We start from the raw sequence: 25,829 nt of genomic DNA, 5'->3' as shown, positions 1-25,829 counted from the left end.
AATGAGTCTTGATGGGTAAGAATGAGAAGACCTCTTCAGGCCACGGGAATACCATGTTCAGTAGGAAATGGGGAGGAGGGCTTGGTGTGCCCGAGTGTCCTCGAGGCAGCTGAAAAGGCAAGACTATAGAATGTGGAGGGAGGCGGAAGTGGCAGGAGATGAGCTCATGTGGTACGCAGGTGGAGACATGTAAGGCCTTGGAACTCCTAACATGACGTCTGGTAATTATTTGGTATGTGAGTTCAGCCATGCTGGCCCTGCATATTTGAAGCAATGCCCATCTTCCTGATAGGAATTGGGCTGGAGGTCAGGGAGAGTAGCAATGGGAGCCCAGGTGGATGCTATTGAGACAAAACTTCTGGAAAACAGTGGTATCTTGGATCCAGGGCAATGTTTCTGAACCCTTTAATATTCCACGTTCAAGCCTAACCCTTGGATAAGATTTGCAAAAGCAAGACCTGAGCCTCTGTGTTTTTAAACATCTCTCAACGGTGTGAATCGCTAGTCTGAGGTGGCCATTGCTCCTGGAGAGTCTTGGGGGTTTAAAAGCATATGTTGGGGAAAGAGTTGGTAACCCTGTCACTTGATCTCCCAGGAGCTGCTTCAGGACTACAGTGAGCCTAACCCTGCGGCCTAGTGAGACTCAGCAATGTGCACTGAGTTCTCTGTTAGCGTTTCATTGCTATAACCAAACATCTGAGCCAAACCAGTTAAGGGAGGAGAGATCTGGGCCATGAATCCAGAGGGTCTGCCCTTCATGGCTGAGCAGAGCAGTTCACCTCCTGGATGAACAGGGAGCAAAGAGAAAATTTCTTCACTGATGGGCTTTCTCTTTCCCAACTCTCTATTCCATCTGAGCCACTAGCCTATAGAATGGTTCCATCCGCGGTCAGGATCAGTCTTCCCCGTTCAGCTAATTCTCTCAGGAAAGGCTCTCAACACACACAACCAGAGGTGAGCCTCAACGGTCTCTGAAGCATTTCTCATTCTAATCAAGCTGAAAATTGAGATTAAGCATCAAGTGGTCCTTGGGTATGACAACACAAAAAATAGTTCTCATAGCAAAGGGAATATGATATGTCATTCTGGAGCCAAATATGAATGATCATGGCCCAGGAACATAGCTTTAGATCTCCCCAAATACTATGTTTCATCCATGAAAGTAGTCACATGAGATTTTTATTAGTTATAGTACTTAGGAAGTTATAAATCAAAACGTTCATTAGCTATATTAGTGGAGAGGGCAAACTCTGTTATGGGTTTCAGATGCTATCTTATGACAAATTAGCTTTGATCTTTATTGGTCTGCTAAGAATACATTGTAAAGCTGTGATGGCCACAAGGGTGTTAGGCAGGACCCAGGGTTGGATAGTACACAGTTTTCAAATAGACTGAAAATAGTTCAAGATAATTTTGCTCTGGTCTGCAGCGTGTTACCTGTTCTGAATCTTGAGGTTCACTCATTTGACCTTGTAGCGTCTTTAACATGGGTGTAGCTTCTGTCTCTTTGTCTCCTCTCTTTATCTGTGTCCCTTCCCTCCTCCCCTCCTCCTTCCCCTTCCCCCTCTTGCCCTCTCAGCCTCTCCACATCTCCCTCCTCCTCCCTCCCCTATGGAACTTCAGCTCATAGGTGATAATCTTTGTAGATAGTTCTGACTCTTGCTTTTTAGAAGTCTTGCTGTTACCTCCTTTATAGGCGATTCATTTCTCATGGCTGTTTCCACCAGCAGATGGAGAATAATGGAGAAAGCCACTGCTAGCCACACAACTCCCGTGGTTACCGCTGGCAATTTAGCAGGCATGACTGGGGACAGAAAACAGAAATGAGGTTGCTGGGAAGAAGCCTGGCTGCCAAGCAGGATTTGGGGTTTATCTCTACACACCAATCTACATGATTACTGTATTAAAAGCTGATTGTGGAATGTTCACTCAAAGCATGTGAAAGGGCAATTAGCTGTAGAATCAAACAGGGTCACACATCGAACGGATCTTACTACACACTGAAGCTCCAAAGCACCTTTGGGCTTCCTTGTGGTAGTTTTACTTGATATCTGCTTCTAAACACACAATACTCTGTCTTGTTCATATCTAAGAGACAGGATAAGTTCATGCATCATGAATTATACTTCTCATTGGTGGAAAGCCTGGGAGAGTAGAAAGCACAGGAGAATGCCATTAGAGAAGGTCACCTATCCTTACCCATAATGCTTTGAGAACACATGGTGAGCTGCCTTAGGCACCTGACCCAAGTCTAAGCATGAAGCTCACTTCAGTTCTGTGTCTACTGCATACACCCAATGTGAAGACAGTTTTGGTGCCTGTGTTCTGATTGAAATCTATCACATGACTTCAGATTTGAAGTTTCCACTTAGAATAAACTGCCAGTACTCAGAAAGTTTCAGGTTTTGAGGGTTTCAGAGTTCTCACTTTCAGGGGGGATGCTCAACCTATGATTGACTTAAAAAAAAAAAGCCTGTTCAGAGAAGGTACATGTCAGATGTGTCATTGGTAGAATAGCATTGTGGTCATGTGTTTTATTTCCTCAGTGACATGGGCCAGAGGTAGAGGTTCCCACTTGGCTGTGGCGTGTTCTTTCAGGTGTGATAGAAGAGAGAGCCTTGGGTGGACCAAGGATTTAGATAGATTGAAGCCATACCTGAGGCAGGTCCTCTGAGGCTAGCAGCCTGGGACTCTGCTTGCTGCCTTCTAGAAGCATTTGGAAAACCTCAATCTACCTCCTTCGGGTTGGTCTCTTAGACCCTTCAGGAGCACTGGAAACAATGAGCTAGCGACTGTGGCTAAGAGAAATATCTTTTACAAGCATGAAATTAAAGTGTGTGCAGAAGAAAGGAAAGAAGCTCCTAGCCTGTGACCCTCACTGTTTACACCTGTTTATCTATTCACACCCGAGCAGATCTCCAGCCCCAGCTACCGATTGTGTTTCTTCCTGTTGATGTTTACCTTCTGCAGATTGAATTTAGCCTATTACAAGACCTGATTTTTTTCAACAGGAACGTGCTGGAATCATTAGTGTTTGACTCTCCTCAAAATAGCAAAATTAAGGGCTTTTGCCTTAAGATGCCAGCCAATCAGCCAGCTTCTGGGGTGTATTTGGGATTCCTGGTCTGTGCTCCATGCTCTTTCTGAGTGGTGTAGGTTGCAGGGACAATAAATACTTTCCTGTCTAACTTTGGGTTGTCACCATGGAAACGTTGGAGCCGCAGCTGGACTCTGTCAGCTGTCTCTCATTCACTTGGCTGGTGTAGATCTTTTGAGGGAGCTTTAATTCCATTTGGCAGATGGCAAATCTCTGTTTTTAAATGACATCACCACTGCACTTGGTTGGATATTTGTCGTAACTGATTAAGAACACTAATTGGAACTCTTCAGGCTTGGGCCCCGGGTATCCTAGAAACAACCTTAATGCTAACAGGAAGCATGAGTCACGGAGACGGAGTGGAAACTACAAGTCAAGCATTTGCTAATGCAGAGCCATGAGAACCAAGCCCGAGGGGGCACTTTTTGTCTTTAGCTCAGCAGAGTATTTCAATGAAATGTTTTTCATCTAATTGTGATATAAGATGCCCTAATCGTATGGAACTAGAAGAGTCGTCATCCTTGCTTCACAGGGTTCTGTCATCACTGGCCTGTGGTTCTGGTCTGGCTTACTTTATATAGTATTTATTAACATAAAAAACATTGGCAAAGCTGTGACCTCCCTGGAAAACTGACGGAGGTGCCCACTGACATTGAGACATGGTATTGTCAACTGCAAGTGTGCTGGGCCGTGTACCTATCTCCGTGGGTTGCATTCAGCCTGTGTGTGGATTCCCTTGACGCTGGCATCTATGCCACTCCTCTCTGACATCTGTCTGCGTGCCTGTTGCCCTAGACTCCGAGACCTGGGGTGACAGGCTTAGCTATGCCTTTGTCATTGTCTTTTGGGTTGTTCTGTTTCCTATAATTAGGACAAATTATGACAAATGTGTTATTAAGCAGTGTATTATTCAGATTTGCTTTTTAAAATTGATTAAAATAGATGTCATACTGTGTGCCTGTTTTCCTCCGAGCACATCCTGCTTCTGATGGGCTCTGGTGATCGTGGGAAGCTGTTCCTCGTTTGTTTTCCATGTGTGGACATTATCATAGTCCATTCATTCGGTTTTCTCTTCGTGGACATTTTGATCACTTCAAGTTTTGGAATGTGACACACACTGCTGCTGAGAACATTATTGGGTTCTTTCTTGTGTTCAAATATTTGAGGACCCTGAGGTCCTTGGGCATTGTGGACACTAATGTTCCTCGCTGGGGACTCCTTTATTTCTGCCCACTAGATGCCAGTATCTCCCTAGTCACACAGGTGGGGCAAAGTCTCCTTTGGTTTAAGAGGGGCCATTTTGGTTCAGAATGTCTTCCTGAGGGTACAGCAGTGTGGCCTTTTGGTCAGGACATAAATGTGTTTATAGGCTAGTTCTAGCTACAGTGTTAAAGTGCTTAACCCCTTCACCTTCCTGCAGCAATGCAAAGGAAGGAGGCAGCCTATACTCCCTTCCGCCATGTAGTATGTCAGACAATTTTGCATGGCAGAAATGAAATGGTGTCTCAGTATGGTGTTAATATAGCTACCCAACTTAGAGGCTAAAACAGAATATTATAGTTTACCAGAGGTGATAATCTTGCCCACCTTCATTGTTGTGCTTTGTACCTTTAGGTGTATAGTTACTATATCTTTCCTTATAGTTGACATTTTCATACATGCACGCCTGATCCGAGAGGGTTCACCATGCCATTTTCATAGATGCACACCTGATATGAAAGGGTTCACCATGCCATTTTCACACATGCACACCTGATATGAAAGGGTTCACCATGCTATTTTCATATATGTACATCTGATATGAGGGCTCACCGTGCCATGCACCAGGTATGTATCTTCCTAAGTGAGTTCATCTGTTTTTGTCCACCTTTGTTCTGAAAGTTTGCACTGTGATTTTGAAACAGCTTGGCAACGTTCATTATCCTCTGTTTGTGCTTGGAATCTAAGAGACATGCCATTACCCTGAGATGCAGATTTGGGAAAGTTAAATTGACTATGGTGGAAACTATGTCCTGCAGAACTGAACAGGCTGTGGGCCTCCGGCTTTTCCAGCATGGGTGGGGGTGAGGTGGACACAAATCTGGAGTTATTTTTTGTATAAAGGAAAATACAGACAAATTCATAGTAAGCTTGTGCCTCTGAGTAATTCCTCATCAATTGAAACCAAGCAAAATCAAGCTATGTGTGGAGACTCACATAATACCTGAAAAGCTAAAGGTGCATGATTGTCATGAGTTCAAGACCATCCTGTAATATAGGGTAAGGCTGGCCTTGTTTTATAGCAAAACCCAATAAAAGAAGCATTCGAAAGCTAGAGGCCAAACGCCCAGAATTTCGTAGCAAAATAGGATCAACCATGAGCGGTCGCGCTTTAGGAGAAAAGCCAGCTTGGAAAAAACTAAGTGATCTGGACCATTCTTTCAGCATGTAACATTATTAGCATGGGAATCATCTGGTTTGCCTATTTTATCACAGACTTAATGAAACTAAATCAAATCAGCATAGGTAGTCTAAGGTCATGGGAGACATGTTTCCTTCACTACCCTGTGGCATCATGGGACAAGGCCAGTGCTTCTCCCATGGAGGTGGGCCTCCTAGTGTGTCAATGTGCTACCTGCCTTTTGTCCTGCCCTGCCATTGTGATTGCAAGGCTACACATATCACTCGTGCTGTGCGATGGTTGGTTGTGTGATGGGATCTTAGGAGGCAGCATGGCGTTTATGTCAGGGAAGTCATCTTCAGACATGGGGGAGAGAAGACTCAAAGGGCAGAGCCAGCAGAGACGGGAGCTTGCTGCTGGTGATAGGGGAGAATCAAGGAGCAGAGCCAGCAGAGATGGGAGCTTGCTGCTGGTGATAGGGGAGAATCAAGGAGCAGAGCCAACAGAGACGGGAGCTTGCTGCTGGTGATAGGGGAGAATCAAGGAGCAGAGCCAACAGAGACGGGAGCTTGCTGCTGGTGATAAGGGAGAATCAAGGAGCAGAGCCAGCAGAGACGGGAGCTTGCTCCTGGCGATAGGGGAGAATGCTTAGCAGTGTGTTGTGCCTCTTCTCTTTGGGAATCTCACAGCTCTGAGTCTGCATCAGTAGGAAGGTTAGAGTTTTCCTCAGAGGACCAGGAGGAATAGGGGACAAGAGGAGGAGAAGGAAGAGGAGATGATGATGAAGATGGTGATGATTTTCCAGTGTTGTTGGTGGCAATGACAGCAAGTAGTTCTAGCCTGTTTACTGTCCTCAAAACTTTTCAATGTATTTTTCATTGACAAGATGACTCTCTTAGGAGGCAGTCACTATCATTGCATAAAGGAACAAGGAAATTGAGGCCCACAGGTGGCATTGCTCAGAAGTGGTCAGGGTAGAGAGCAAAGGCAGGCAGCCTGGCTTCAGAACCTCCCTGGCTCTACCTGTGAGTGTACATGGACTCAGGTAATTTTGGAGGGGAGGCTCTGTTGTTACAAAGAAGCCCATTAGATCAGTGAGACCGATGGAATTCGGGGTAGACCAGAAGTCACATCTCTGGCAAATTCTCCATCAAGCTGAGGGATGATGACCTCCAGCTAGCGACTGTGGATGGCGAGCGTGGTGCTGTGGGAGCAGGGGAAGGAAAAAGGAACCAGTGGTGAGCTGTGGAGTGTGAGCCCGGGCTGTGCAGGCTTGGCAGGCAGATGGGCTGTACTCGTCTGGGCCTTTGGCACTGCAGGAAGGCTGCTGCCCCGCTGTCCGCTGGTCTCTGTCTTTGTGAGAGAGGCACCTAACAGGCACTGAGACACAGCCCTATGATTGTGGCTGTGTCACAATCTTTCTTTCTGCCATATCTGGCCAGTCACAAACACGTGGCAACAGAGCCGTGTTTATTGTATGCAAGGTTGGCTTGATGGTTTTAAAACATCAGTCTTTGTAGTTTGTTAGATTTTTTTTTCAGAAAAAAAGGGAAAATGATGTGATCATCTTAACAAGTGAATGAAAAATACTTAATAAAACGAAGGTTTGATGTGAGAAAAAGAAAAAAACGCCACAAAATGTAAAAAGCACTAATCACCAAAGATGAACTGGATTTTACTAAGAATTTTGCTCATAAAAAAAGACCCCACAAAGTAAATTCAAAAACAATACACAGAGCAGAGAGTTAACAAGACATAAGTGTCAAAGGAACTTATAATCATAATTCCAAATTGTGTGGAAGAAAATTCAAAAATAAAAGAGAGCTTTTCATACCATTGCAGATGGGAACATAGAAAGGTGGCGGGAACCAGGGCCTGGGGTCCACAATCACCTTCCAGAGCCACCCCTCCTGACCCACCTACTACGTAAGCTTGGCTTCCCCAGATACACCATCAAACGGGGAGCAAGAGTTCAAAATGGGACTGGTGGGGTCCCTTTTAGAACCACAGCATCCTCCATCTGCGAGAGCTTTGGGTACAGGTGTCAAAGTCACCAGAGAACTGCTTTCTTCTGTCCTTGCCTTCTGTCCTTCTGTGTGTATTTCGATGGGGTTCTTTTGTTTGAAGCAGTGTCTTAATATATCGCTCTGGCTGACTGGAAACTCACTATATGAACCAGCTTGTCCTTGAACTTGCCTCTGCCTCTTGAGTGCTGGGATAACAGGTATGTGCCCCCATGCCCAGCAATTGGTTGTTCCTTGTAACTCAGAAGTTACAGACCACTCCAGACTAAAACTATCCCCATAGCGAGTCAATTCCTGAATAGATCAGGAGAAATCCCAGAGGTGGTGTTAAATACATCTTTGAAATAGGGCATGAGTCTAGAGCACTCACTGAACTGCAGGGCATATCCTTCTAGAACGGTGCGCCACCATAGAGGCTAGTCCACACCGGATGGTCAGCCTCTCAGTGAAGCCGACTGTGTTTGCAGCAGGAGCTTGCATCACGAGGACCGTTGACCAGGTGACTCACAGAAGTGGGATAAGCCACATGGAAGGTCCTCCCCAGGCAGGAAGCTTCTCTGGATTGTATGTGAAGGGCTCAGGGTAATGGCATTCATCGTGATGACAAAGAAGTCCTCTTACGGTTGCATCATCTCCTCCCCACACTGACATGGGCTACGCTAATGAACTGTGAGGCCCTCTGCTTTCACTCCGATGTGTTTCTGTGCTTTGGCGTCCTGTTCGTGCTCTCCATCTCGCTTTCCCATCTTGTTTTTGTGTGTTTCTTTTCTCCTGGTCTTATCTCAGGGATGAGGAGGAGGAGGAGGAAGAAGAAGAGCCAATCACGGAGCCCAATTCAGAGGAGGAGAGAGAGGACGATGCCCAATGTCAGGGCAAGGACAGGTACCGAGGGCTAGACCCACTTCATATCAAACGTCAGAGGGTCCTTCCTTCTAGACCTTTGCTGCCGCTGCTTCATGATCTCCTGTCCTTAACGAGCTCCCAAGGGCAAGAGCTCACATCCCTGTGCATAACCGCAGAATGAGCACTTTTGTAGAAAGGCCTGAACACACTTTGATCTGAGGCCTGCACTCTTCACTCAAATCCTCCCTGTATGACCATGACCACTATTTATTGGGGGGCGGGGACAAAATCACACAACTAGTACCCTTCCCTCCATCACCAAGGCATTTGCTCAACCAGATTGGTGGTGATTAGAAAGACTTATTTCCTCTTCGGAGGTTAAGATCTTTCCAGGAAGGACCACAGTAAGAATTCCACATTTCCCCCTTCCTAATTTTGCTAGTACAGCTAATATCTGTGGGAACTGCTTTGCTATACTAATTCAGATATCATTCTATACAAGTGGAAGGGAATAGTTTTTATTCTATATAGCACAGAAAACTTACCCAGTGTTCATGTTTATAGCCAGGACACCTAACAGGCCTACAGCCTTTCAGAGAGCTTGCCGTCATCTGCTCGCCTGGGTATAGCCCGTTCTGTCCCTGCTCAGTGTACCCAGAAGAGAAACAGTGAGGGTGCAGAAAGTGGGCACAGAAGAGCCTGCAGGGCACAGTAAACCCCTCCCAGATGCCTAAGATTTTATGGGTATTTATCTCAAATCGTCTTTTTATAAGCGAGAATGTCCACAAGTAACTACATCTTCCACTATTCAAAAGTGGTTTTGGACTTAAATAATTTTCTTCACTTAATTGATTGTCACTACAAAATGATGTTTTTACTCAGGGATGTGTTGTTAAGTTAGAGTGAAATGTTTCTCTTCCCAGCTTCAAAGTTCAGGGTACTTAGCATAACACTTCACCTGTCTTGTTCTCCATACACGTAAAAGGCCTGATTTCATACTAAGTTGCCCTCCTGTTCCTAAGTATTATAGAATCGTTTAGAAATTGACAAAACAGTGGTTTCCTTCCCCTTTGGGAAGGCCTGCAAAGGAGCCAGCCAGCACACAGAGGAGAAAGCAAAGAGCCAATGATGGAGAACTAGTCATACATTTTGAAATGAGAGAGGAAGGAGGGTCAGCAGGAAACAGCCCTGCCTTATGATGTGCTAGACTTGTGGGTAGTGATGGGTCAGTTGGGGACGTGGGAATGGGATAGGTTCGACAGTCCCACCTTAGCATGAGAATGAGCCACGAGGAATTATGTAGACTCTATAAGCACACTGGAATGCCTTTGGATGTGCTCAACAGTGTATGTTCTGTCCCAGAAACCTTGAACCCAAAGGTTCCGTATCTGCAGAATAGACGGGAGGAATCTCATTGGGAAAGATGCCCTTTGCTGCTGCCCCTGTTGTAAACAGGCAGAGAACTCTGAGTTTGACCCCAGAAAGGAAGCAGTTTACCTTCTATTCCCAAACCTGTATGGCTGTCAATCAGGTTGTCTGAGAGAAGGGAGTATGGTTTTCAAACATGCAATTTTACTTAGGTTCTCATATTATAAATGTGTTAACATTTTCAAATGTCTAGCTCCAGTCCTCTGGATGTATTTTTTAATTTAAAATTGATTTCACTGAAAAACACTGAATATATTTAAGGCAGCCACATAACAAATTTGTATATCTACATCTTGCACCATGACACAACCAAGTTACTAAGTGTATATACCATTCCCTGTGATGGCCCTGTTTGGGGATGGCAACATGCCACTGTCGCTGTAGACCTGACTGGAGGAGCCCAGCTATTGAAGGTCTACTGTTAGGCCCTGGAAAAAGAAAGGGGCAGAATTAGTCTTCCTTATGTTGTTGCCTCTCTTTCGCGTGGTATATTCCTTGCTTCCCCTTTTCTCATGTCTATGTCTAGATTGGAAAGAGCTCTGAAAGCCATTACTAAAGCACACACAGCTAGTGTACCCAGAAGAGAAACAGGGAGGGATTAGAAAGTGGGCACAGAAGAGCCTGCTAGAGCCCTTGTCTGCCCAGAGGCACACTCTCGTGCTCAGGGGTGACTGGGCACGTGGATGTTTCTGCTGGTGGACGCTTCCTGTGTCTCAAGAAACACACGACTGGACGCGTGCGGCCACCGCACAGTGAGGCTTCCCCAGTCTTTCTCCTTTTCCTAACCTTTGCTCACTCTCTCTCCAATCTCTTTCTCTCTCTGCACCTGGCCTTTCTGGGCCAACAGCAATGCCAGCTCTGTCTCCAGGCACAGCTCCCCTGGGAAGGATGCTAATGCAGAGAGTTCTGCACTCCCCACCACCACACAGGGGAGGCACCCTCCAGCTGGCACAGCCGCACGGACCCCCGTGTCTGGAGGGGCCTCTGGGTCTGAGGCCAGCCGGCCTGCTCTTCTGCCACCTCCCAGCCCTGGCTTGGCTCCTCGGCCCTCCAGCGCACTAAAGGTGTCACCGTCCAGAGACAAGCTGCCCTACGTGCCCCACAGCCCCTTCCATCTCTTCTCTTATGACTTTGAAGATTCACCTCTCCTCACCAAGGACAAGGGAGGAGACTCTCAGACAGAAAACAGGTAGATTGGCCTGCAATTGAGGCCTGTGTGTGACTAACCCAGGGACGAAGACACAACTGAGGGTCTGTGTCCCATGCTTGTCTTGTGTGGATTCACTCAGATACAGAGGCACTGGAGCTGAACTAATTCTCTGATCACTGACTTAACGGGCACAGTGAGATGAAAAAGAGAAAGTCACCTGTGTGAACTAAGGAGCACCTGATTTTAGTGCGACTACTAATAATGGCTTTTAGACTACACTCTGTCAGGATCTCTTGTGTCCACCCCATCCCTCAGCACAAACTTTCTGAGCTGCAAGGTGAGGGGAGTGTTGCACCCTCTTTCTGTAGCATGGCCAGAGTGTCGCTCTTGTCTCCCACAGGTCCCTCAAGCCCTCCCGCTGACTGCTGCTGCAAAATCTGACTTCTGGTCTTTCCCCATCTGTTCTTTATATTTCCGGTCGCTTCCTGCTTTGTTTTCTGGCATATGTGTTTGTGTTTCCTAAGGCTTCTAATGCTATAGAATTGTAGATTGTACCCACTTTCGGATACTTAAGATGCTATTATTATGTACTTATGAACCCTCCAGTATTGGAGTAAGAAATTGTCGTGGTGGTAGGTTGAAGGGAGGCGTGCAGAGCCAGACTGCACAGGGGAAGTGTAACTGTGGCTTGCTTCCATGCACCTCACTGTCTACTGCTGCTTCAGGCAGGTGTGCTGCTCACGTGCAGAGTGGGTAATACTTGTACACATTTTCATTTTTCTAATGGCTGTATATTCTATTTTTAAAATTTCTTTTATTGCATTTATTTGTTGGGTGGGGCATGTGTGGAGGGTCAAAAGGCAGGTTGTGAACATTGGTTCTCTCCTTCCTGTGAGTCCTGGAGAACAGACTCAAGTCATCAGGTTTGGCAGCAAGGGTCTTCACCCATTGAATCATCTCACTAGCTCCAAATAATTACCTTTGAAGTGCTTAACTAGGCAGGTAAAATCCAATATAATAATATACTTCTTTTAACATATATATCTAAAATCTTGTATTTCTGCAGCCTGTACCCACAGTCATTGGTTATGTTAGAATATTGGAATAATAATAAGAGATCAAACTTTGCTATGCATTTATTATGGGCCAGGCTCTCCATCTCCTGAAGTTGGAACTTCAAAGTATCACTTGATCCTTAAGAAACAGGTTGTAAGCTGGGCGGTGGTGGCACACGCCTTTAAGCCCAGCACTCAGGAGGCAGAGGCAGGCAGATCTCTGTGAGTTTAAAGCCAGCCTGGTCTACAAGAGCTAGTTCCAGGACAGGCTCCAAAACTACAGAGAAACCCTGTCTTTAAAAGCCAAAAAAAAAAAGGAAAAGAAAAGAAAGAAAGACACAGGTTATATCACTATGTCAGGTAAAGAACCTGAGGCTGAGAGACTTAGTAACTTAGCCCGAGTCAACCTATGTGCAGCGAGAGGTAGTTACAGTACTAGGAGGCCTGTCTCAGAGTCAGGTTCTCCTCTGTAACTTTTCCCCCTGTGGCTCCATGTTCTCCTGGGCTTGAAACACCCATGTCAGTCTTCAGACAGAGTCTTGTCAACAAGGGCGAAATGTTTACCAAAGCTTGTGATGTAGGGACTGGCAAGAATTTTAACTTTGTTCAAAATAGAACCTTATAAAACTTAACCAAGAGGCAGCTCTTCCCACCATGAAATGGCCAGTCTTCCAGGGTAATCAGACCTCCCATCTGACAACTGAAAGATTAATTTGTGACTGGTAATCCCTCTGGGTTACACAAAACCTAAAAGAATCTTGAAATGTCCCTTTCATTGGCACCTTTAAGGTTTTCTAGTGTCTTAGGTAGACCTTACTATTGCTGTGATGAGACAGCATGACCATGGCAACTCTTATTTATTTATTTGTTAAAGATTTCTGTCTCTTCCCCGCCACCGCCTCCTATTTACCTCCCCCTCGCCCAATCAAGTCCCCCTCCCTCGTCAGCCCAAAGAGCAATCAGGGTTGCCTGCCCTGTGGGAAGTCCAAGGACCACCCACCTCCATCCAGGTCTAGTAAGGTGAGCATCCAAACTGCCATGGCAACTCTTATAAAGGAAAACATTTAACTGGACTGGCTTACAGTTAAGAGGTTCAGTCCATTATCATCATGGTTGGTCATGGTGGCATGCAGGCAGACATGACGCTGGAGATGAGTTTTATATCTTGATCCAAAGACAACAGGAAGTAAACTGTGACATTGGGCATAATTTGAGCATAAAAGACCTCAGCGTCCACCCCCACAGTGACACACTTCCTCCAGCGAGGTCACACCTCCTAATAGTGCCACTCCTTTTGGGGGCCATTTTCTTTCAAACCACCGCTGCCAGGCACACATGGATTCAGCCTGCTGGAGGGTGTTTCTTCACCTTTCTGAGATTGGGAGGCCATGGTGGGAGGAGAGGCTAACTGGAGAAGGGGGCCCTTAGAGCAGCTCAGGTGGAGCCAGCTGAAGAAGAAGCCATACTTAGGCCGCATTTAAGACCTAGTTCGTCTTGCTCAGTACTCTGGGTTCCCTATAGGTCTTTCCCAAGTCCCAAATCCTGACATTGTTGTGTCTTGCACACAGTTTTTAGCCCAGTGAGTCCAGCATGAGCCTTCCACCCTCCTAGAGAGTATCTCTATGCATGTTACGAGCTAGCTGGGTCGGCCTGGAAGACATTACTGGCAACCTCAGCTTTCCCAGCAAGGGATTAGCCTTTTGTGGTGATTCTGTACTTCCTGGGAGTGATGTCAGCACCTGAAGGCTCTTTTCTGGGTCCTTGGTTCTTCTAAGCTTCGTTAGTGCATGTAGTCCTTGGGAATGAGAATAACAGGAACCTGTAAATTACTCAGCTGTCTGTGTTTGAGTGTTGTAAAACCCAGTCACACGCTGCTGAGTGAAGACTGCCGTAGTTTAACTAAGTGAAGTCGGTTCTTCATCTGAGAAGACTCTCAGTATTGTCGGTGGGGGTTGGCTTTCTGATGGATGTCCAGTTGTTGTGGTTTTTGTGGGTCTGTACAGCCACAGATCTGGCTACTCAGTAACTTCCTGCAATTGAATAGGTTGTAATAGAGACCAACCCGTTAGTCATTATAATGAACCCTCCCTCTTCTCACACAAAAATGCTGAATAGTGAATTATGATCCGGTAAGTTTGGTTGAAACTGAGAAGCCAAAATTGGGCAGGCTCTGAGGCACTTGAATTAATTACTTGGCCATTAGGAAAACCAAAGGAGGGGAAAACACACTGTGCATGGTCTATCTCCATAACATCATTTAAACAGAATTTCAGCAACATGATCCCATGAAAACATTCAGCAGGATGTCCACAAGTAGTTTGAGGGTGAGTTTCAGTGGCATGAGTAGCAAGCCAGTGTCCAGGCAGCTGGGACAGCCAAGCTGGGCGCCTGTGTTGTGGCAGCACCCGGCTCTACTCGGTTCTCGTCATTTTTTTCTGCATCCCTTTCTGGGGCATCAATTAATGCCCTGTCTTTAACTTCATTCTTTGCTTCTCTGCCTTCTCCATAGCCTGTGGTTTGTGACTCCCTCTGAAAAATTAATCCAGTGCTGATCTGGAGAATGAATTAACATATTAGACATAGGGAATGATAATTTTTAAAGAAAAAAGAAAATCCTGCAACCCCAGCTATTCCAGAGAATCACAGGTTCAAGGCCAGTTTGGGCTCTACATGAGTTCAAGGTCAGCCTTGGAAACATATGAAGATCTTGTCTCAGAATAAGAAATGAAAAACAGAAAATACAGCTCTGTGTTAGAGTATTCATCTGTAAAGCCCCATGTTCCATCTCAGTGTGACCTGAGAGGGGTTGGAGAAAGGGGATCAAGTCCTCAGAACCAAGGACCATGAAAGTGACTTAGTAACAGAAAAGGACACTGGCCAGCCTTGTGGTCTGAGTCTTAGTGGAGAAGGTGCATTTCTGCTTACACCTGACATGTGAACACACAGATTGATGAAGCGATGGCCAAGCTGCCAGAGTTAGGAACCTAGAATTAGAGTGGGGGGATATGAATATTTTCTGTTGTCGCAATTTATTATTAAAACTTGAAATTTTGTACCCATCTCCCACTTTTTAGAAGTAGATAGAGAATGAACATACTTTTTAAAATTTATTTTTACGTTTTAGAGTATTTTTTACACAATGTGACTCAACTGTGTCTTGGTGTTTCCATCTAGCTCATTTATCAACATTTCCCATGATGCCAGTTACAAAATTGGTCAGCTTTTATGGTTGCAGAATCAATGATACGTCAACGAATAAGAAGCCATGCTTCCTTGGCTGTTCTATCTCATACCTGGTTGAGCTATCACCATGAGCTAAATAATGCACCATTGAGCATTTTCCTATGTGTTATTTTTTCATGTAAATGTTAGAAATGCTAAAGTGGTTTTTCTGGTGCTAATATCTTGTGGGAAATCTCCAGTCGCTTCTCACAAGTCTCTGCTGACGGGAGTTCAGCCTGCACTTCTCATGTCCAAGACCTTTGTGAATGTTCATCACGGTGACCCTTGGGGTCCCACACATCCTAATGCAGTGTCCCTAAACAGTTTAAGGAATGAGTTGGCCTCACCTGTGACATGCAGGGGTAGATGCTGCCTTACGTGAATGCCAGCTCTATATGAGGCGTCAGGTGGTGATCTGTTCCCTGGGAGCCACCCTCAGTGACTACACCTACACAGAAGAAACTGCTGAAGGATATTTCTGCACACGGGAAGCTCCCGGATTCTACAAATCCTGATGTCTGTTTAATAGAGATGGCTGGGAGAAGATCAAAGTTCATTGTATTGTAACCACTGCAGGTTTCAGTTGGGATAAGTGTTGGATGAAGTCTGGATGCCTTCATCTCTTAGCGTAGGCTAGTCCAGAAGGCCTGGCGACAGACTGGCCATGGGGTGAAAGGAGAGGAACACGATAGATTCGAAACGACCTGCAGCAGAATGTACGATAATAAGCTGTTTCTTTAGTCAGGCAAACATTTCCACAGGTCTTCGATGGTATTATAATTGTGTCATCATAAGTAGAGAGAAAGATTACCATAGTACAGATCAACACAGTTCGGGTTCTTGATTTATGTCCACAATTAATTTTAATGTGCATTTATAAAGTAATAGGAGACATGCTGGTTCTTCTGAAACCCTTTGTTATGAATCTTCCTACCCAGTAGGTTTTGGAGTTTGGGGAACATTTTTAATGAAGACTCATCAAAATTCAGTACTTAGTAAGTCTCTGTACCTTTAAATAATCATGCTTTGCAGTAGAATCTTCAGAAATATTTTTCTTGCCAAAAGCTAGATGGTATTCTAAATCTTATATTTAGAAAAAAAATCACTTCTTTTGTCTTTTTTTTTTTTGTCTCCAATCTAAACCTCTGTGCTTTTAGATACAGCAACTTCAGCAACAACTCTTTCCACTCCGCTGGCCCCTCATCTGGACCAAGTGTGTCCCCATCATCTGCATCATCCTTCTCATCCCCACAGGAGGCCAGGTGAGTCTGGGGCATGGTGAAAATCAGTTACCCTGAGCGGTCAGAGGAGGCCAGTGGTGCTCATGTCTGCCTGTAATCCTAGCACTTGGTAGGTTAGTGCAGGAGAAACCCAGAGTTCAAAGTCATGCTCAGCTATATAGTGAATCTGATGACAGCCTGGGCTATGTGAAACCCTATCACAAAATAAAGAGCCAGGAGTGGTGTTGCACACCTGTGACCCAGCACTCTGGAGACAGAAGCGCCTGATCTCTGTTTGCAGCTAGCCTGCTCTATAGAGCAAGTTCCAAGATAACCAGGGTTACACAGAGAAGCCACCCTCTCTCAAAATAAACAAACAAAAACCCCAAAACAAATGAATAAATAATAAAATATAAAAACAAAGGAAAACAAAGAAAGGTCTAAAAAAAAACGTAAGTAAAAGGTATATTCTGAAGAATTTTCCTTTAGAAGATCTGACAGTCACACTACTTACTAAGCAAGTATTTCATTTGAGAAGATGATTTGTTCTTATTATTATGCTAGCTCCCATATACTTCCCATAGATATTATAAACGTTTCTTCTGGGGCTGGAGAGATGGCTCAGCCATTGAGATCACTGGCTTCTCTTCCAGAGGACCTGGGTTTGATTCCCAGCATCCAAATGGTGACTCACAATTGTCTGTAATACCAGGCCCAGGGGATCCAACACCGTCCTCTGTCCTCTGTGGGCACCAAGAATGCATGCGGTACACATGCATGCACACAGACAAACCACTCATGCACATAAAAATGAAAACAAAAAAGTATAAACATTTCTTCTAAAGTATGCAAGTCTAGATGTCTTGATTTGCCCTTTAAAGATGATTCTGAATATTACGTGAGCTCTGCAATTTGTATGAGAGACAATGTTTTATCTTCGAATGAGTAAATCTATGTAGATCAGAAGGAAGTGGGCCCACCGAGGTGCTATGCAATTAGTTTAAGACCTACCCAAAGAGAATAGAATTGTATGGGTGCGTGGAAGGAATGTAACTTGACAAGTGCATTAGACCACCAGAACTCCTTGCTGATTATTACTCCTGGAAGCCAGTGGTTATGCAAGGATGTGTTTACAAGGGAAAGGTAAGACCTGTAATTTTAGAGCAATTAAAAGCAGTTACCCTTAATGGCAAGAGTGCAGGAGTTGGAGAAGGCCTTTAGATTTCCAGCTCACTCTCTAGGATACTACTCACCCCCTGGGGGTGAAATGCTGATTGCACCAACCCTTTCCCTTAAAGGGTGATTTTGGTGAGGAAAGAATATTGACCACACAGATGCAAGAAGCCATTGTCTGCAGCCAGCAGAGGGGGTAGGGAAAGGATGGGGGCATATCACTGGGAATCTAAACATGGGTGACTACAGAGATCACTTGCCTCAACCATTGTTTTTAAATAGGACCAGTATTTCACATTCATATTCTCTTTTGCGTACGTGGAAGTGTTTTACTAAGCATCTCTGGAGCTAGGTGTCTTAGTTAAGGTACTTATTGCTGTGAAGAGACACCATGACCATGGCAACTCTTATAAAGAAAACATTTAATTGTGGTGGCTCACTTACAGTTTCAGAGGTTCAGTCCATTATCATCATGACAGGGAGCATGGTGGCATGCAGTGGCATGCAGGCAGACGTGGTGCTGAAACTGTGAGTTCTGCATCTTGCAGGCAACAGGAAGTCAACTGACTGTTACCCTGAAGGAAGCTTGAGCAAAAGAGACCTTAAAGCCTGCCTGCACAGTGACATGCTTTCCCCAGCAAGACCACACCTCCTAATGGTGCCATTCCCTTTGGGGGCCGTTTTCTTTCAAACCACCACACAAGGTTTGACTGGGGTGTGGAACAAACAAAATCTTATAGTTACAGGGAGAAAAGGTGTCCAGTGGAGTTTGTCTCTCAGGGGTATCCAACTCAAACATCATGAATATATCCCAACACAAAATTGTAAACGTATTTAATAGATTAAGAGGTGTGTGTGTGTGTTTGTGTGTGTGTGTGTGTGTGTGGAGAGAGAGAGAGACAGAGAGAGAGAGAGAGAGAGAGAGAGAGAGAGAGAGAGAGAGAGAGAGAGAGAGAGGTGAGCATGTGTGGGTGTGTTGTAACTTGATTCTTTTTCTTATATATGAATTTTATAGGTGACAACCTTGTATCACAGTGTCATGCAAAATAAATGCATGCATTCCTCCACCAATAGAGTAAGGATCAGATACCCCTGGCACACAAAACTAATGAACCCATATTAAACTCTCAGATTTCACAGCCAACAGTGACCCTGAATTCGAGATTCTTTTTTTTTTTTTTTTTTTTGTATTTTTCGAGACAGGGTTTCTCTGTAGCTTTTGGTTCCTGTCCTGGAACTAGCTCTTGTAGACCAGGCTGGCCTCGAACTCACAGAGATCCGCCTGCCTCTGCCTCCCAAGTGCTGGGGTTAAAGGCGTGCGCCACCACCGCCCGGCTCTGAATTCGAGATTCTTAAGCAAAGTCAGGACTTGGTAATAGGGAAGTCAGTTAAGGATACTGTCTTTAGCATAGGTTCCAGTCCCCTTGGGATTAGGTGAGGTCACTTGGTGTTGTTACCATGGAGTGATCCTTGTCATACCAGATACAGGGTTAGGATGCACAGTGAGGAATGTTGGAGTATGCCTGGCATTACAAGTCTCATGTTTGCTAGATGGCTTAGGGTTTCTATTGCTACGATGAAACACAATGACCAAAAAGCAAGCTGGGGAGAAAAGGGTTTATTTAGCTTATACTTTCACATTACTGTTCATCCCTGAAGTAAGTCAGGACAGGAATTCAAACAGGGCAGTATTCTGGAGACAGGAACTGATGCAGAGGTCATAGAGGGTTGCTGCTTACTGGCTTGCTCACATTTCAGAGCTTTAGTCCATTATTATGGTGGGAAGCGAGGGAGCATGCAGGCAGACATACTGGAGAAGGAGCTGAGGATTCTAACGTCTTAACTAGTAGGTGACAGAAAGTGGCCTATCTCACTGGGTGTTGCTTGAGCATACATGAGACCTCAAAGTCTGCCTCCATGGTGACATACTTCCTCCAACAAGGCCAGACCTCCTAACAGTGCCATCTCCTTTGAGGGTCATTTTCTTTCAAACTACCCTACTAGGTAACCAGCCCTTTTGGGACTAAACCAGGTTCTGCCATTATGTCCTCCATAGTACCCGGGTCTATCCATGGTAGAAGCAGGGTAAACACTGGCTAAAGAATCCAGCGAATCACCACTCATTGCTGTGGGAACTCCTTCAGCCAATAACCTTTAAGATACTGGCCCACTTTGGGTGTGGTCACATGTACTATATATGCAGATGTAAAAGCATGTGCGGCCCCTTGGCTGCTCATTCATTCCATTCACCCAGACCCGAATAATCACACAGAAACTGTTTCAATTGCAACACTCCTTAATCAATAGCTTAGGCTTCTTATTAACTAACTCTTACATCTTAAATTAACCCATTCCACTTTCTAGGCTCCTGTTCTCTTTCATGGCATGCTATTGCCATAGGAATTTGGTCACCTTGGCCACTGTCCACTGGCTAGACTAGCTTTCTAGAGCTTATACTTTTCTTTATATTTGCATATCCTTTCTGGATGTCCTTCCTATGAGGGTTTGAAAATCGTGTGATGATACCATGAAATAACAAAAGCTCAGTTTCATTGTGCCAGGAATCCAGTGAGCCTGATTACTACTTGTTCTAACCTTGCTAGCTTGTTATTTTGTGCCTGTAATGATAGAGAAATAGATGACAGATAGATTGATAGACTCATATGCTATAGAAGATAAATGATAGATAAATGGAAAGACAGGTGAATGTTATATAGATGTAAATATAATCAAAAGATGATAACTGATAGGCAGATAGGTAGAAATAGATATATAGGTAGATGACAGGTAGGTGGGTATATAGTAGGAATGTAGGATGAATGGATGGATGGATGGCAGGTAGTTAGATAATAGGTAGATAAATGTAAATAGATGCTAGATAACTAGACAGACAGACAGACAGACAGAAGGCAGATGGATGCAGTGGAGCCCTGGATCACAAGTCACATTTTTCTGCTGTTGCCTGAGTGTATTGCATCAATTACACTCACAATAATGGACATTTTATGAAGTTTATTGCTTGAAAGCTGAATTCTTTGTATATTATTTATAATGCAATTGAACATCTATCACTATTTTTTGCTCTATTGAGACATATATCTATTTTTACTGAGATACATACTCAATATAATTTTTAAGATTCATTACTGAAATATATACATGTATGCTTAGAGTGAAAAGAAGCATCTCAGGATGCTTCTTATGAACAATAGGCATGGATTTGCAAGGAGAGATGTGTACCTTTTGTTAGCAATCACCTCCACACCTCAACTAGTAAACGTAATGCCTGAACCCTGCACAAGTCTGTAACTTTAGAACTCCCATAGTCTTGATTTGGAAATGAGATTGAATTTTCAAAGTCCTAGGAAAAAATGGGCATCATCATGAGCTTAGTTTTCCATTCCTCAGGCTTGTTTAGGCCTGTTAATGTGTTGGATGTCAATAAAACTTGGCATTACTTTGTATTAATCAGGGTTCTAGAGGAACACAACTGATAGAATAAATTTATATACTAAGAAGAGTTTTATGGGCATGAGTTACAGGTTGTGGTCTGGTTAGTGGGACAAAGGCTGTCTCCTGACTAGAAGGCTAGGAGTCTAGTAATTATCCGTGAGACTTGTTTCCAGTCTGTGCTGACATCTAAAAGAAATAGATGCTAATGCCAGTAAAGTAATGCCTTAGCAGCAGGATAGGTGAACTTGCCAACAAGAGTGAGGGCAAGCAGACAAAAGAAAAATCTTCTGCCATGTCCTTTTATGTTGACGGCCACCAACTATGGCCGAGTTACAGTGGCTTTTCTGATCTCATGATCTGGATTTAGGGTTCATTTTCCCACTTTGAATCGTCTGGATTTAGGGTACATCTTCACACCTCACAGTCCACTCTAGAAAAATTCCTCACAGGTGTGCCCACATGCTTATATTTTAGTTAGTTCCAGATCTAGTCAATTTGACAATCAAGATTAGCCATCACAGATATATTGACCCCGAAAAGAAATTCTGATGAAAACTTTATACAATCAGACCAATACAAGGATATTCAGGTAAATCCATCTCTCATTCAGTGACAGAATCGTTTAAAGCAGTCTTCTAGAAACAGAGAGCAGAGCACTAATTTTCATGAAATTGGAATTTAGATTGTGCCAAAACAAAACGAGAAAGCTGGAACTGTTTACAATATCCTCAAGGCTTTAGGACGCAAGTGTGTAATGAAATCAGACTTTGAAAAAGCCCCAATTTGGAAAATGTGCTTTTTGAGCAGAGAAGGTCTAAATATTTTCTTTCTGAAAGACAACAAAATTAAAGGAATATTTGAACCATTCATCTCAAGTATTCCAAGGAGACAAATGAGCGCTAACTACAGCACAGGGAAGTTTGGGGCCATCGGCCTAGAGAGAGGCAGAACACATGTCCATTCCCTCCTTGTGGTGCTGGGCCTCTTCAGAAATGGCGGTAGAAGGCAGCTGGGTAGCGATTAGACTGAGCTAGCTGAGTGAGTGGACACAAGGGGCTAAAGGTAACTTAAGACAATCAGTCCTTGTGCTTAGACTAGAGAGCTTACTTTTAGTGAGGCCTGGGCAGAACTGCCTAGGAGGAGGACCTTGGAGGATCCTGGGCCAGATTTTAGGAGGGACTTCCTGTGGACATGGCTGAGATGAACCCCAGACCCCTTGTGTATGGTTAGCACTAATTCTGTCTTCCTGCTAGAGCTAGTACCGCTGATTGCTTATCATAAGCAGGAGTTGCCTATCTGCCTTCTAGCACAGTGTTCAGAAACCTTGCTCAGAATGGCCTGGCTTCTAGGGTTGTCCCTGCCGAGCTTTTTCCTCTTCCTGGGGGAAGATAAATCAGTAATGGCATCCACTAGGCAGTTAGAAGGGGGAGTAAGGTACACGGGGTGTGGCACATTGTGGTGACCACGTGAGAGCCACCCTGCCAGGTAGTAGCATCTTAGCTGTTATAGTGTGTCTCTTACTTATCTGTATAGCTGTCACTGTACACCCATTCAGCAGTAATTTCCCATCCTCCTCTCCCCCGTTCTTGTAACCCCTGTTCTAGTCTTTATCTACATCTTTGATGTCTTAGATGTCTCATACCAGAGGGATTATGCAGGCTTGGGGACATAGCTCAGTAATAAAATGCTTACCTACCATGTGAGAGGCCCTAGATTCAATCTCTAGTATTGCATGACAGATAGATAGATAGATAGATAGATAGATAGATAGATAGATAGATAGATAGATAGAAGAGCCATGTGGTATGTTGTATGTTGTCTTTATGGATGACTTAATAAACTTAGTACAAACTCCACCTATGTATATTATAGATAGCAATATTTCTTCTTTTTAAATGCTTTCCCATTAAGTTTTCATCTGACACTTCCTCACCCACTGCTCTTTTGCTGAACATGTGACTTCTACTCGTATATTACTGCTGTCTGCAATGCCCTGATGAGCATGGGCATGCAGATATCTTTTTAGATAACTCTTGAATATATGATCTCAGAAGTGGAGCTACGAGAATATAACACAAGAGAAGCTATTTAAAATTCCTATGGACTTTACAATGTATAAAATGTTAAGTTGTATACAGGGAGGGAGGATGTGGTGGTGGCACTGCCTCCTGTTTTTGAAAAGGGACAATCCTAGTGACTCAATGTGGATACCTCTGGGACCAGCACACATCTATTATAATGACACCAGCGTTCTAGATCATTTAGACAGGTATTAACCCAAGCTTTCCCTTGTCTTCCTTTTTCTCTTGGTGATGCTGTCTTGGTTCTCTTTCCATAGCAGTATTGGAGCTGAAGCACTCTTTTTAACAGCTTGCCTCACTGTTTTTCTCCGTGTGCTGCTTCATCCCAGCCCACCCATAGTAATGCACCCAGTCTGTTGCTGATATATGTGAGGTAGTGAGGGCGGTTCCTAGAACATGTCGTGTTGCACATATGCCATTATCTGACGGATCCTAATATACTCCCCACAAATGGGTTTAGTAAATCAAAATAGTGCTGTATGCTCAGCACTTCAGGAGGCAGAGGCAGGAGGATTTTGAATTAAAGATTATCCTTAGCTACATAGTGAATTGTAGGCCATCTTGGGCTACATGAGATCTTGTATCAAAAAAAAAAGTGATAGTTTTTAAATTTTGATGACTTTTTTTGGCACTGTGATCCATAAAGACTATATCAATTTCGGTTTTCAATATAGTGGTGAGAGCCTAGTTTTCCATCTCTTTGTCAAGAGGTAACCCTCTGACTGTGTAGTTGTACGTAAGTAAATCTGTGACTTGCACTTTTCTTACTTGCATTGTGTTGAATGTTTTCTCTTTCCTTTTCTACTTTTGGCTCATTGTCCTCATGCTCTCTACATGATGAGTTGCGACAGTGAGATCCTTTAAATTCTATTTATGAAGTTGTTGGTGTATTAGTTTGAGGAAGTATTTACTATGGTTCCCCCATTGGAGAAGACGGTCCATCATTATAAGGAAGCCTGGCTGCATATACAAGAGGCAGCTAGCCATGCTGCTTCTGTAATCAAGAAGCAGAGAGTGGTGAATGCAGGTAACCTGCTCATTTTCTCCTTTTTTTTCCAATCTAGGGCTCCAGCCAATGGGATCTTACTTCCACACTTAGGGTAGGTCTCCTCATGTTTATTAAATGAACATAGAAACTCCATCACAGACATACCCGTAGGTTTATCTCCTAGGATTCTAGATTCTGTCAAGTTAACAGTTGAACAGGTAGACACATTTCAACCTTACCAGATAAATGTAATGGACATCTATTCTTCCTGTCTTTTGTGTTTTGTGTTTCTATTGAAGAAAGCGGTTTCTCTGTGGTTCCTTGTAACATTGCTGTCTCTACATTTTTCACATCTAAATACTTTACCTGCCTGGAAATTACTCTGGCAGAGGAAGAATCTTATGTTTTTCTCCTTGTTCCAATACCATATTTGTCTTAACCAATAGGAAGGACGGCAGGTTTGTTGATGCATTGATGTGTCCAGACCCCTTTCTGAGGAATGGCTCCCATCTTCTGGAAGCAGTCACTCTAGGCTATCAGGGGCTCCCCCTTCCTGCCAGTGTTTGTAACTGAAACACGACTATACATCATTGTTTTGAAAGCTTGGAGTGGTGATTGGCAGCGTTGAAATAAAGGGGACAGTAATATTTGGGGATACGGGGACCAGGAAGCTGGCCTAAGCAGTAGCTTCTGCTTCCAGCCCAAGCCCCTTAATGAACTCTTGCTTCCACTGACCCTCTTGAAAACCCATCTGCTCCAGCTGTACAGTGACCTCCTGTCCTTGTGGCCATCTCTACGTTTATGTACGTCCTTCAGTGCTAGTTGCTGCTGCTCTCCCTGTGTTCTCCTGTTAGGTATGCTTGTGTCTTTTGTCCTCTGTGTAACTTGCTGGCACTGGTGTCTTCCTCACCCTACTGGCCTTCTCCAGATGGACATCTGTCCTGTGTGGTCCCCATTACTGGTGTCTTCCTCACCCTACTGGCCTTCTCCAGATGGACATCTGTTCTGTGTGGTCCCCATTACTGGTGTCTTCCCTCCCCATCTTCTTTAAGATGATTTCTTGTGCTGACCTTGCTAGTATCAACATGTGTCTCAATGTCCTCCTTGCCTGGGGTTTCAAGTCTCAGCGTCTAACAGAGATGTGATCTCTGAGATTGCCTGAGTCCCAAATACTTGCTGGCTGTGTTCTATCACTTGATCTGCTTAGAATTTTTTGTTGTTGTTTTTAATTGTGTCAGTGGAGTTGAGATTTCTACTCTCCAATGGAGCATTTTAAAAAATTCGATTGTTTGATCAACTTAGATAAAGAAAAAAAAACCCACTAAACTAAACATTGCTGAGGAAAACTCCAAATAGCATGGAGTGTAGTGTAAAGAGGATCGATTAGCTTTCTTCATGATGACACCTCATGTCACCCTGACAAAAAGAAGTCAATGGCCACATGTAGTGAAAGCTCTGCCCTTCAGTTATAGAAGCTGTCTGTTCTTTGTGCTGTGGGATTCCTGCCTGCATGCCACTAGGTCTTGATAGCAATCTCATTACAAGCAATAAGAGTCTCTGGAAAGCAAAATGTGGTCCTAATTAATCCACTGCATTCCATCCAGAGTGCACAAGAGGAGGAAAGCAGGTTCCATTGGTGGAGTATGTTTATGTAGGGTCTGGTGACATCACATAGTGACTGTGTGCTCTAGAGTCCTGGGGTTCTTCACCAGTCC

The 25,829-nt window shown here is 44.2% G+C and overlaps 1 protein-coding gene across 11 annotated transcripts in view; it reads left to right on the top strand.

The window, feature by feature from the left end:
* Positions 1-25,829, top strand: part of Fhod3 (formin homology 2 domain containing 3) — a 424,496-nt gene that overhangs the window by 309,995 nt on the left and 88,672 nt on the right. For 6 of the 11 annotated variants that reach the window (XM_075969157.1, XM_075969155.1, XM_075969156.1 and 3 more), the window contains exon 11: positions 16,357-16,461. In XM_075969157.1, coding sequence (XP_075825272.1) covers positions 16,357-16,461 — 105 coding nt within the window. Of the gene's footprint in view, positions 1-8,287; positions 8,384-10,619; positions 10,962-16,356; positions 16,462-25,829 lie in introns of all 11 variants that reach the window. The other 5 variants (XM_075969151.1, XM_075969147.1, XM_075969148.1 and 2 more) reach the window with 1 other exon arrangement.

Source organism: Microtus pennsylvanicus, chromosome 4, assembly GCF_037038515.1.
Source record: "Microtus pennsylvanicus isolate mMicPen1 chromosome 4, mMicPen1.hap1, whole genome shotgun sequence".
In the NCBI taxonomy this organism is placed as follows: Eukaryota; Metazoa; Chordata; class Mammalia; order Rodentia; family Cricetidae; genus Microtus; species Microtus pennsylvanicus.
The sequence above is the reverse complement of the archived record's forward strand: the minus strand, read 5'-3'. Positions and strand labels throughout refer to the sequence as shown.